The 11919-nt window shown below is 47.1% G+C and overlaps 4 protein-coding genes across 4 annotated transcripts; 3 read left to right on the plus strand and 1 right to left on the minus strand.

Annotated features, from left to right (window-relative positions):
- Positions 1-994: 994 nt before the first annotated feature.
- Positions 995-2333, plus strand: N7495_003901 (uncharacterized protein; the record flags this gene model as incomplete). Its single annotated transcript, XM_057206552.1, has 2 exons — positions 995-1967; positions 2023-2333. The coding sequence occupies 2 exons, from the start codon at positions 995-997 to the stop codon at positions 2331-2333; spliced, it is 1284 nt and encodes a 427-aa protein (XP_057064232.1).
- Positions 2334-3145: 812 nt separating this feature from the next.
- On the minus strand, positions 3146-4731 carry N7495_003902 (putative cell surface receptor/MFS transporter (FLVCR); the record flags this gene model as incomplete). The annotated part of the gene is made up of 4 exons (XM_057206553.1): positions 3146-3994; positions 4050-4398; positions 4451-4563; positions 4627-4731. The coding sequence occupies 4 exons, from the start codon at positions 4729-4731 to the stop codon at positions 3146-3148; spliced, it is 1416 nt and encodes a 471-aa protein (XP_057064233.1).
- A 1905-nt stretch (positions 4732-6636) lies between these two features.
- N7495_003903 (involucrin repeat protein) lies at positions 6637-9053 on the plus strand (the record flags this gene model as incomplete). The annotated part of the gene is made up of 2 exons (XM_057206554.1): positions 6637-7485; positions 7557-9053. The coding sequence occupies 2 exons, from the start codon at positions 6637-6639 to the stop codon at positions 9051-9053; spliced, it is 2346 nt and encodes a 781-aa protein (XP_057064234.1).
- Positions 9054-9285: 232 nt separating this feature from the next.
- Positions 9286-10722, plus strand: N7495_003904 (uncharacterized protein; the record flags this gene model as incomplete). Its single annotated transcript, XM_057206555.1, has 1 exon — positions 9286-10722. One exon carries the CDS (start codon positions 9286-9288, stop codon positions 10720-10722), a length of 1437 nt encoding a protein of 478 aa, XP_057064235.1.
- Positions 10723-11919: the final 1197 nt, after the last annotated feature.

Here is an 11919-nt window from a genome sequence, read left to right on the forward strand (position 1 = left end):
TGTATGTATATTATCTACTTGACAGTAGTTTTGGATGGACTACATGGTTAGTGCTGTATTCAATGTGCGCTGGCGCACCTAATCAACCGTTTTGATACCAGAAATACTCGAATTTAACAGATACTCTCTGCATCCCAGAGTATCTAAGGTAGCAGGATCACTATGCATACCTAGGTACTTAAATAGAGCCTCTTACGTTGGGAATTAATCACCTGCTCTAGTGAGAGTCCCAAGACCTGATGTTGTGTCTGAGGCTTAATTTTATGATCAACTGGCTGGAATACTTGACCATGTCTGAATGTACTAAAGCTCAGAATAGTCGCAAATTTTCATCCGAAGTATCCAAGTCTTAGAATCTTTCGACTCGGGAAGAATATGCACCGTGCAGATCTCGGGAGTCTGGACGGGGGATGAAGACACGTAGGTATAGGTAAGACTGCAGCTATCAACCACCTTGGTTGGTTCAAGCCTACTGGTTTTCTGGCTATCATTTAACGAGCATCAAGATACCATGTACAAAGTAAATAAGGCGTCCATTCTATTAATATGTACCAATACCCTGTTTTGGTCAACGGTGTCCGACGACTAGGGTGCTTTTCGGATGTACTTCTGTTGTTTATAGTGGGGCTTCCGACATTAATATTAAGCCACTCCCGATCCTGTCCTTACCGATCCCCCGGTTTAGCCGGATCCAACCTCGTTATCTACTGTGAAGAGTCGGATGAAATAAGCATTCCTCACGTTTTGGCCTCTCTCAATTCGGAAGTTGTGAGTTCGACGTCATCATTGGTCGGGTAACCAGCCCTACGCTGGGGCATGGTCGGCGAGGTCGACAATAGTTCCAGTCCTTTAATATATAAATAAGCTGTGAAAGACTACCACCATTCTCCATTGCATCCATTAATTCAGTTCAACAAAGCCAAAGACAACACTTCCAAAAGTCCCAGTTATTTCTAGGTCATTTAATTATCAACTTCCAATTAATTCTATCAATATGGGTTTCCAAGACAAGAAAGTTGTTGTCGTCGGCGGTGGCCTAGGCGGCATGGCATTCATGAATGCAGCCCTCTACTCCGGAGTGAAGAACATCCAATGCTACGAGCAGGCTCATAAATTCGCAGAGGTCGGAGCCGGAGTTGATATTACGGCCAATGCCAACCGTATCCTCGACAAATTCGGCCTGGAAGAGTCTCTGTTGCGCCGTTCCTCGCCTGAACTGCCTTACTACATGCAGTACCACAATTACAAGTCCGGCCAGTACTTGGGACACATTGAAGAGTTCTCGAAGCCCCACGCTCGCCTGATCCACCGAGCTCACCTACTGGATTCACTCAAGGAGCCCGTTCCAGAGGAGCTGCTACACTTACAGAAGCGCCTGGCTTTCATCGATCGCAACACCAGCCCTGACGCTGCGCCGTACACTCTTCACTTTGAAGACGGTACCACTACTGATGCTGACATCGTGATTGGATGTGATGGTATCAAGAGTAAAGTGCGCCATGAATTAGGCTTTGGTGACTCGCCCAGCTACTCTGGCCAGGTCGTTTACCGTGGCTTTGTGGAATACAAGGACCTACCAGAGGATACCGCAAAGCTTCTACACAATGTTGTCAACTTCCGTGGACCGAAAAAGCATATCCTCTGCCTCCCTATCGGCAACCCAGCTACCCAGACTGACCGCGTGGGTGTCATTGGATTCATGACCGAGTCTCTAGACACCTGGGATTCCGAAAACTGGATGTCTCGTTCGGACATCTCTACCCTGCACGAACATACTAGAGACTGGTGCCCAGCGGTACAGGATATCATTGAGGGCCTCAAACTAGGCTCTGAGGATGGCCGCATGATGAAACAGGCGCTCTATGTGCGCGACCCGCTTGATAAGTGGTTCGAGATGAAAGACGAACAGAAGAGCGCGGGTATTGTTCTTCTCGGTGACGCGGTTCATTCCACCCTTCCTCACCAAGGTACGTTTATATAAAGAGATTCCACCTTATATCCTCCTTCCTAACAATATGACAGGCCAAGGTGTTTGCATGGCTATCGAGTCCGGTATTGCATTAGCTACTATTCTTACTCACTGGAAGGACGACGACCTGAATGCTGCCTTCCAGTTCTACCAGGATCTGCGCAAGCCTCGCACTGACCGTGTCACGAAGACTAGCTTCGAGGCTGGCAAGCTTGCTAGCTCGGATGACCCAAATCATCTGAGCGACAAGTTCAACCCAGAGGCACTGATGGAGCGCATGAAGTGGATCATGGAGTACAATGTTCTCGAAGACTTGAAGACCAAAGGCGCCGAGTATATGGACTTCACCAATTCTCGAATTTAGGGGAAGTTCAAATCACAAATGAGTTATAGAAGACTTTTAGAAGTGGTTCTTTGGCCATGTTTAACGAACTAATATCTTTATTATTGTCATATTTGATTGTTTCATTTTAATATTAGAAATTGAAGTTCGTTCTCTTTATGCTTATGTAGCCTCGAGGCCATATAGATAGACTTCGGTGACTTATCATATCAGCAGTTGCGTGGTCTAATGGTTATGATTTCTCATTCACACGGATTCATTCGTTTGGATGCTGAGAAGGTTCCCGGTTCGATCCCGGGCGCGACTACTCTTTTTTGTCATTTTTATTTTTTATCCAACCTCCATATACACTACACTACTCTAGGATTAGTTAGATAGAGCGATATGGATACTACCAATTGATCTTTATTTTTGGAATTTATGCTGCATATCATTCAATTTTATATTATTAGTTCTTTGTGAACGGCAATTAAATGCATGGAATTTATATCCTTGGTCAGTATTAAATGCAAAACGACTTGGATTTGTCATCGGAACAGTTGCGTGGTCTAATGGTTATGATTTCTCATTCACACGGATTCATTCGTCTGGATGCTGAGAAGGTTCCCGGTTCGATCCCGGGCGCGACTACTCTTTTTTGATATTTTAGATGTCTTTTCGATACTTCCCTTACCCCTCAGGGTTACCAGCACATGTGTGTGATTTGATTTTAAATGCAGGTACGGTCAATTAAATCCTAACGTTGTTGTCATTAAGGCATACACCCAAGCGTTGAGGAAATTAAGAAATATTGATCGCATATGGCAATGGAAGACACTGACATAACTGGTCAATTAAACCACCTCGGGTGACAAATTGCGCACCACGGGAGAACCATTCACTTTCGTAATGTCTCCCTTCGTCAGCTGTCTCGACTCAATCACAGGATTGGTATACTCGACATCTAGCTCCACGCCTCGATCAATATCCAAGCGACGGCGCTTGACAACTCGACCAAAGAATCCAATACACAGAGGCAACGGAGCCGCTGCAGCCGAAACAGCTGCTGCAAAGATCAGAGCATTACGCATATTAGATGGAGGACTCGCACTAGTAGGAGCCTTGAGCGCATCCTGGATGAGGATAAAGCATGCGCCAAGCAGCTGTCCACCCGTCCAGCAGATAGTGCTACTAACCTCTGGAGAGAGGGGATAGGTGATCTCAGCCAGGAACTCTAGTACTACTGGCAAGAGTGCGAATGAGGATGCACCCATGAGGGCCATAACGACATACGACGGGGCGATACCTGCTGGACTGGATGGTGCGAAGATCAGGCCAATATAAGAGGCTACCACTATGGGGACGAGCACGCGAATCGATCCTAGGTAGTGCTTAAACCGGTCTGTTATCGGTGACACCACGGCTGCTACCACTAGGCCCACGACTATCAGGATGGCGCCTGCGATGCCAGCTTCGGTTTCGGAGAAGTTCCACGGCTCGAGAATCTGGTTTAATAACGACGATACGCTGTTGAAGAACCCTAAGTACACGGCAAAGGGTATCATGACTAGCCAGAATTCAACGGTTGTGAGCAGTTGCCGAGTCGCGGGTATCAGTGCTGTCCGGGGAGCAGCAGACGATGCACTCGGGGGTGTAGGCGGTGCGGCGGGGATGAAAAAAGACGGAATGGATGCGATGGTAGACTGTGGTGGTATAGTTAGCTACCTGTATTCTATGACAGATTAGTGCGCAGCTCACAATCACGGAAATATATAGAACCATATTCGGGACGTCAGAGGGCTTTGTTGCCCACTCCGCATCGATGAGTTGGCCCAGGGCAGCTCCAAGTGGATTGGCCAGGCTGCTCACAGCTGTAGCACTTGTTCGCCCTTGATCTGAAAACCACAGATCGCTGTATCGAGTCGGTGCGCACAGACAAAATGGTTGCGCCAGACCAATGATGATCTGACCCACCATTGCGAGACCGAAGATGCCTCCATTCGCTCTGGTACCAGCATAGCGCAACCAATTCCCGATGATCAGAAGAGAGGCTGTGGTGATGATGGCTGGTTTAGGGCCACCTTTATTCAAGACCCAGATGACGAATCTATGCCAATTAGAGACCTCTGCATAGCTTTGGTTCTCGTCAGATAACTCACGGGCTAGCGACGCAGAAGGCGAACAGGTATCCCGTGCTCATCCAATTGATGGCACTCTCAGATACATGAAAATAGTCCGCTGCCGTTGACGAGATTGACGAAAAGGTCAACCACTATGGCGCGTCAGCATTCTGAAATTCCAATGCGGAGGGCAATGAATATACATCCCAACTAACGACAATATTCAGCAACACTAACTGCGCTAAACCCCAGAAACGTCGTTTATAGACACGATAAGTGGGTCGAGGAAGGGCTGACTCCGCCTCAATGTGAGCTTCCATAGTTCCGAAAATGCGGAGAGGGTGGACTCACATAACCTTGAGATTCTAGGAGGGATGAAGCCAATATAATGAATAAAGTAAGAATTGGAGAAGGTAGTATCAAAGAACGTTTGGCTTGGGAGAGCGGATAAGTCGGCTATGTAATGTAACTAGTACTTACAATGCCACATAACTAGAGCGCAATATTGAAGTATTTATCTATATTATAATACTATGATAAGCTTGACTTAGGAGTCTTGTGGCGTGTTTAGCTTATCTCGAATTTTAAATGTTGCGGTATTTAATATAACTACACGTTTTACTTTATATTACAATAAGTGCTACAACCACTACAAGGCTTTGAACCTAAGGCCTATGTAGTGGTTTTAGCAAAATAATAATTCTATGGCATTTATGCCTTTGTAGTGGTTATAGAAAATAGTAAAATATTTAATTGGGTCATTCCACCGCCTTCAAAAATAGATATTAGGGTTATCACTGCTCAATAGCTAGTTACTTATTCAATCGTGAACTAATTTGAATCCGAACCTCCTTCAAATGACCGAGACTCATCAGTCTCATCGTCCACACTTTCAAAACCCTTCTCTCATCCTGGCGTCATGAAATGGGCATTCAATTACACGGGTTAGTCTTCCTCGTGCCTCAATATTCGTTTTCCCCGGCAAGTCCTTCCATGAGTGCAGTAAAGATGAAGAATCCGGTATCGACCTAAATCATTATTCATCTTGACCGATCAAACAACTGAAACTGTGTAACCGTGGGTTTAGCGAAGTCATTGATCGATTCTAAAGCTGATAGTTTGTTGCGGTATACAGTGCATAACGCATTTGGAAATAGAAGGAGGTGAAGGCGTTCGGTGGGAAGGTCATCGGGAAGCAGGCCATTTTCGATGTCAGTATTAGGCTCCATGGTAATTAAGACGTTGAAAGAAGAATTTTGATGTGGGAAAATAATTTACTACAATCATTCAATCTTGTTATGATATTACTAATATTTATTCTGCCAATTATTTTTTTGCTATAACCACTACAAGGAGGTATAGATTATGGAATTATTATTTTGCTAAAACCACTACATGGGCCTTCAGTTTGAGGCATTTTAGTGGTTATAGCAGCTTTTGTAGTGGTAGAAGTAAAGTGTGTAGTGGTTTTTAGCACGTCCCTTAAGATATATGGGGTATAATTACTATTTGTGATCTATAAATTCTATGAAACCTTCTTTGAATTAAAGTACAGAGTGAGTTTCAGAATTAAATATAAAATCAGTAGATTAGATATTGGGATTCTAGATTGTCGTAATGCATAAATAAAAAAAAAAAATGAAAATAGATTTCTCTGCGTAGAAGGTATACCCCGTACTTATTTGAGATCTGGATTCTAGAATCCTCAGGAGGTCCAAAATTCATGTGGCTGACTTCGCAGATCACTTCTTCCTCCTCATTCCCCGCCATCTCTTTACAGAACTAACTCAGCCTCGTTGATTTCATTTCTTTCTAGGAGGAAGTACAGAGTACTTTAGACCTAGAAATTCTTCTCATCTCTACTTAATACTCATGATGTGCCAATACGACCCCTGAATTCCTCCTACAATTATTCCGGCGCATTCCTTGCGCCTAACTGAGCATAATGAACATCAGCCGATCAAGTCAATCTTCATATGGAGACCCTCGCTACCGATCTACAGCGACTGTTTCTGATATACATGCGAGCCTGGGAAAAGCCCTCGTCGACGGCTATCGCGATGTGGTTGACCACCATAATGAGAATGGAGCGCGGTACAATCCGGTAAGGGGAACTGAAGTCGCCTTGGAAAATTAAGCCTTACTGACGAATCTATCTGTGCCTACAGTTGAACCCATCTCACCCCCGAAGCTCTGCTCTCGTAAACACTAGCGACCCCGTCACGATGTACCTATTGACCGAAACCGCCATGGGGGACAGCACCCATTTCGAAATCCTGTCGTTCGAGGAAGTGGAGGGCCTGAAGAAAGAGCGCACGCTACTATCTCACCGCATCGAGGGCACGAAACGAAAACTCGCCTTGGAAACCAAGCTCCGTGACGCGGCTGAATCGATTGGCAGACTTTACAGCCCCCCGACCCCCCGCAGCAGTGGAGAGTACAGGCCGAACGGGTCCCCAGTAGCACACCGTCGAAGCCATAGTATATTTGGTCGGAGCGGTACCGCAGAGGTCCTTGAAAAGAGCGACTCGGAGCTGGCAACGAGCCAACGGAAATGCGAGGAGTTGGCGCAGGAACTGTGGAAGCTGGAGCATCGGTCTCAACTGATCAACCAGAGATTGCTTGAGCATACTGCCGGGGTTTTGCAGATGACCCACAAAGGTTTGAAGAAGGCCAAGAACTCCGACGCTCTAGACACCGATGCCCACGACTTTGATGACCGCCATTTATACCGAACGCCGGACCATATCGATAACTACGGGTTAAACGGAAGAATTGAGGTTGCAAACCCTATTGATACGGCAGCTCTGCAGGCTACTGAGAGGAAAGTAGCTGAACTTAGTGAGCGCATCTGCGAGATGATGATTCAGTCTAAGCCCGGTGAATTCATCGACCCTCCACCACAGCAATCAGATGGACAAGATGCTGCCGTAGCTCTGGAGGCACATTTGGCGTATCTTGAAAACGGTATCAACAACCTGCAATCGATAGGTCCATCTCCAAGTGCTGGCTATACTTCTGAGACTGAAGGGCCTGGCGGCAACGCCTGTCCGATATTAATAGCCGGGTTCAGAGTATAATTGACCGATTCGGGCTAACCCGGTCGCCAAATCTCTCGCCACCTCCACTTGCCTCGGAAGGAGAGGGGCTTGATGAGCAACTTGCATATCTTCAAACTGGCATCGATGGGTTAGAAAGCCGAGTGGATGGGGTGCTGGAACAGAAGAGCATACTGACCACTCAGATTCAACAACAGCGTGAACTCAACTCCAAGTCAGATGCTGAAAGAGATGCTCATATCGGCGACCTGACAACACAGTTGGCACAGGTGCGTGAGGAACTCGGCACTTCTCAACGCGATTGCCAGACAGCTCAGAGTGAACTGGCTGTGATGATGGAGCGAGTTGAGGCTATGCGTCAAGATGGCTCTTCTCACGATGAGATTAAGGCTACCCTTGCACTTTCAGAGGCAGAGGTTGTCCGCCTACAGGGCGCTACGGAATCACTGAAGCGCGAAGTCGATTACCATGCTGCGCAAGTTCTAGAAGTCCAAAGCCGCTCGGAACAAGAGTTACAGGAGGCTCACGAGCGCGCAGGGAACGCCGCAGAACTTGAGGCCAGCATTGAAAAAATCCGCAGCGAGGCTGATGCCCGAGTGCAGGAGGCAACTGAGCGACATGCGCAGATGCAAGAGCATATTACTCAGATTGAAAGTGAATATGGCCAAGCTATGGACCAAATTGCGCAAGTCAAAAGTGAGCATGGCCAAGCTATGGATCAAATTGCGCAAGTCAAAAGTGAGCATGGTCAAGCTGTGGAGCAGCTTACGCAACTTGAAAGCCAGAGAGCACAGATGGAGCAACAGATTACACAGACTGAAAGCCAACATGCTGCAGCTGTGGATGAGCTTGCCCAGGCCGAAAGTCAGCGTGCACAGGCCGAAGGTAATGCGAACCGCTTGCAGAGCGAGATGACAGAGCTTGAAGGTGAAGTCGTGCGACTGACCACCGAGCTCACTATGGTCAAGGCAGAGCTTGATGGTGCCTATGGTACCCGGGCACAGCGTGCGGCAGAGGTAGCGGCCAACCCAGAGATCATGAAAGAGATCGATGCTTTGAACACTCGTAACCTTGAATTGACTATGGAGCTCGCTTCGCTCAAGGGTCAGCAAGGTGGCGGTGATTTCAAGCAGCGCGCCGATACGCTAGAGAAAGAGCTTCGGGAAACACTAGATGACTACGAGGCCATGACAAGGGCGAGCATTGAGTTTGAGAAGGAGCGCGAGCGCTTTGAGGGTGTTATAGACAATCTCCGAGATCGCTGTGAGCATCTGGAAACCCAGCTCAGCGAAGAGCGCATCAACTGGATGAACACCAACAGCCCTGGATCTGTGGGCCGCGATGGTTCCGAGACAACATCTACCATGGTGCTGAAGAACGAATTCAAGAAGATGATGCGTGATACTCGTAGTGAGAACGTGAGAATATTGAAGGTGAGTTTACTAATTAACTTCCTCTTCTTTCCAGACGTACTAACCATTGACAGGCCGAACAAGAGGAACGCCGGCGGATTGAAGGGTTGTTGCGAGCTCTTAGAAAGGAGCACGCGCAAGTTACAGGCAAGCCATTACCTGGCCCTATAGCTGCTTCTTGATGATGATGAAAATTATGTTGCATTTTATTCTTGGATTACCATATTTCCAGGAGCCGTTGTTCGTACATAACTACTTAGAATATTTGTATAATACTATTACTGCATGAGCACACCCGCGGCAGGCACGAATGATGCCGTCGCCCAACCACATATCCTCTCACTCTTCTTTTCTCATTTTAGCAACACGCTTCGTGAGTCCTTGACGGTCTTTTCATTACACGATGATTTCCAACCATAGTAGGGGGGTCGGAACTTGGAATCAGTCCCCTCGCGCACCTCCATCGCGATATTATGCCGGAAAGCAAAACCTACGTGACTCTATTGACGATCCGCCGTCTCCACTACTTTCAGGAGGCTCTTCAGACACTGCTTACAGCGATGAGAGGTCGATCTACAATGCCATCAGAGTCACGACTTCGAATGAAGAGCCCCGGAGCTATGGCCGTGCCCGTATGCAAGCCGTCATGGAGGAGGGAATGGCAGCCAACATGGCCATGTTTGTGCCAGAAGGCTCCAGCGACGACTGGTCACCAAACCAGCCTCCATCAAGGAGTCCGAAGATTGATAGGTACAAGCAAATACTATCCGACCAAATACAACAACACCAGCATCGCAAGACTATGTCACTCGACACAACTCACAAGAATGGTCAAACTCCGCACTGGTTAGGAAACACCATCCCTGCAATAATCACCGCTCAACCGCCATTTCCACCGCCAGTGAGAATGCCGACTCCTCCAGGACTTCCTTCGTTCAATACTCCCGAAGCTATGGAATACTCTGCTCAATTTCTGGCGAGTCCTTCTACAGTGTCTCCATCACAGCGAGAATTCTACAATGGTCAACGTACAGGATCATACAGCGGTACATTTAGAAGACTACTCGGCTTGTCGCCCTCAACTGGACCCGAGCCATCTCCACTATCTGTCACTGGCATTGGTCGTGCTGAAGATGGAACCGTTGTCCAAGGCCGATTTCCATATCGACAAAGTGGTCATGGGATGAACTTGGCCCGAGAAATTGATGACCACCCGTTCCATCGGAACTCGCTTCCCGCTGCTCAGTTCGATACCGAAGGCATGAGAGGCGAGGTGGCAAACGCAAAAGACCCTCAGAACAGTCACCAGAGACGCTCTACTGGATTTGTTTTCCCTTCACCCGATCGGCCATCGTTCTTCTCGGGGCAGCGTGCGTATACTTACAAACCACGTACACGAAGCCAATCTCGAGCCTCATCCAGAGCCCTCGCCCTACTTGGTATCTCTCAACGTACGACACCACGATCTGCCTCAACAGCCCCGTTACAATCATCAGTTCAAGCTGTAGGTTTGACATCGTATTCACAACAGCAACCCGCTCAAGCTCAAGACCCGGATACCAACTTGAGAGAGGTGAATGATACAAAGCCTGTCCATGGCTTTTTCAAATGGCTGTCGCACGTTCTCTGCTGCGGCAGTGGGGTCCAGGATGACAATTCCGCTGATGAAAGTACTGTGGTGAGCCCAACTTCTCTGGAGGCCTCTGAGTGTACTTCCGGCTCGACTTGGGGAACGGCTCGAGAGGAGACTCATACTTGGGCGTCTACATGTTCCTCTTTACTTCAATTGCTTAAGTCCATTTGGCCCAGTTCTGCAAATGCCACTTGTCAGACAAATTGAGGTCTGCCTAGGCCACTGTGGCACTGATAGACTCTTGTCATTGCGTTGTTCTCAGTTCTGTCATTGATTCTTGATGCTTATTCTGAGCCAAAACCATGGAAGTTTTGAATTATTTCCACGGGTAAGTGCTGAGCCTCTTTGATTCAACTTTCTGATAGCCTTATTATTAAAAAACTATACATGGATAGTCACAGCTTCGCTAAAAGGTATAATGTAACCTACTATATTAGGCACTCCGTAGTCGTAGCTAACTAGGATTACATCTCCCCAGGTCTAGTGTTGTCAAAGGAGAGATAAGGATAACGGGATTTGGCCTGTTTGCATTGAATCTTGTATTTAACAGAGTTTTCCTCCTAATTTACCAACTATGCTTTGCGACTTTTAGAGTGCTTGACACAGTTCCCAGGTCGCGTCACTTAACATGAGTCGCATCACCTAACATGACAGTCGCATCACCTATCATGTGACTTAGCGTAAAAAGTTCGCGTCACCTAACATTTGCCAAGAATGTTTTGACATTGTAATTAACAACAGAATTACAGTATTTTTGGCTCTATCTTTAGAGAGAAGTTGTAAAGGAGATGAAACTCTCTTTACCGCACTAAGCCTAATTAAATGTTAGGTGACGCGAGCTTTCGCGCTAAGTCACATGATAGGTGATACGACTGTCATGTTCGGTGACGCGACCTGTAGACACTGACAAGTGTCATATCCCTTATCGCCCTTATCACCCCGTGACTTGATTACCATTCGCCTTTTATGGACTAGCTCCACACTAGAGCTTCCAACTATATCCAGGATCCACCCAACTTCTATTCTCTTTTCTTCTCCAGCCGCCTTACCTGTGTTGTTGCCGCATTCCCGAGCAGCTGTCTTTCATTCCCTGATTCCAGACGGCATCTACCATGCTGACTATTGACTAGAAGGCTAGCATCTACTCAGTCCCTGAGCCTTGGCTAACCGCCTATCATACTGAACGTTGTTATGGGATGGCTTCATGATCATTTAAGCTCTGGCGTCAACTTGAACTATATCCCTTCCAATAACTTTTGAGGCTGATGTGCTCTTACGCAGTTGCTCACCAATTTGTTGACAGCCTCTCGTTTAACCCCAGCTACTAACCCATAGGCTGAGGAGCGACAACATGGAGAGGTACATTATGCAAAGTCTTTTGTTATTAGCTTTTAAAATTATGAC

The sequence above is a fragment of the Penicillium taxi genome, assembly GCF_028828555.1.
Source record: "Penicillium taxi strain IBT 34144 chromosome Unknown utg000003l_segment0_segment0, whole genome shotgun sequence".
NCBI lineage: Eukaryota > Fungi > Ascomycota > Eurotiomycetes > Eurotiales > Aspergillaceae > Penicillium > Penicillium taxi.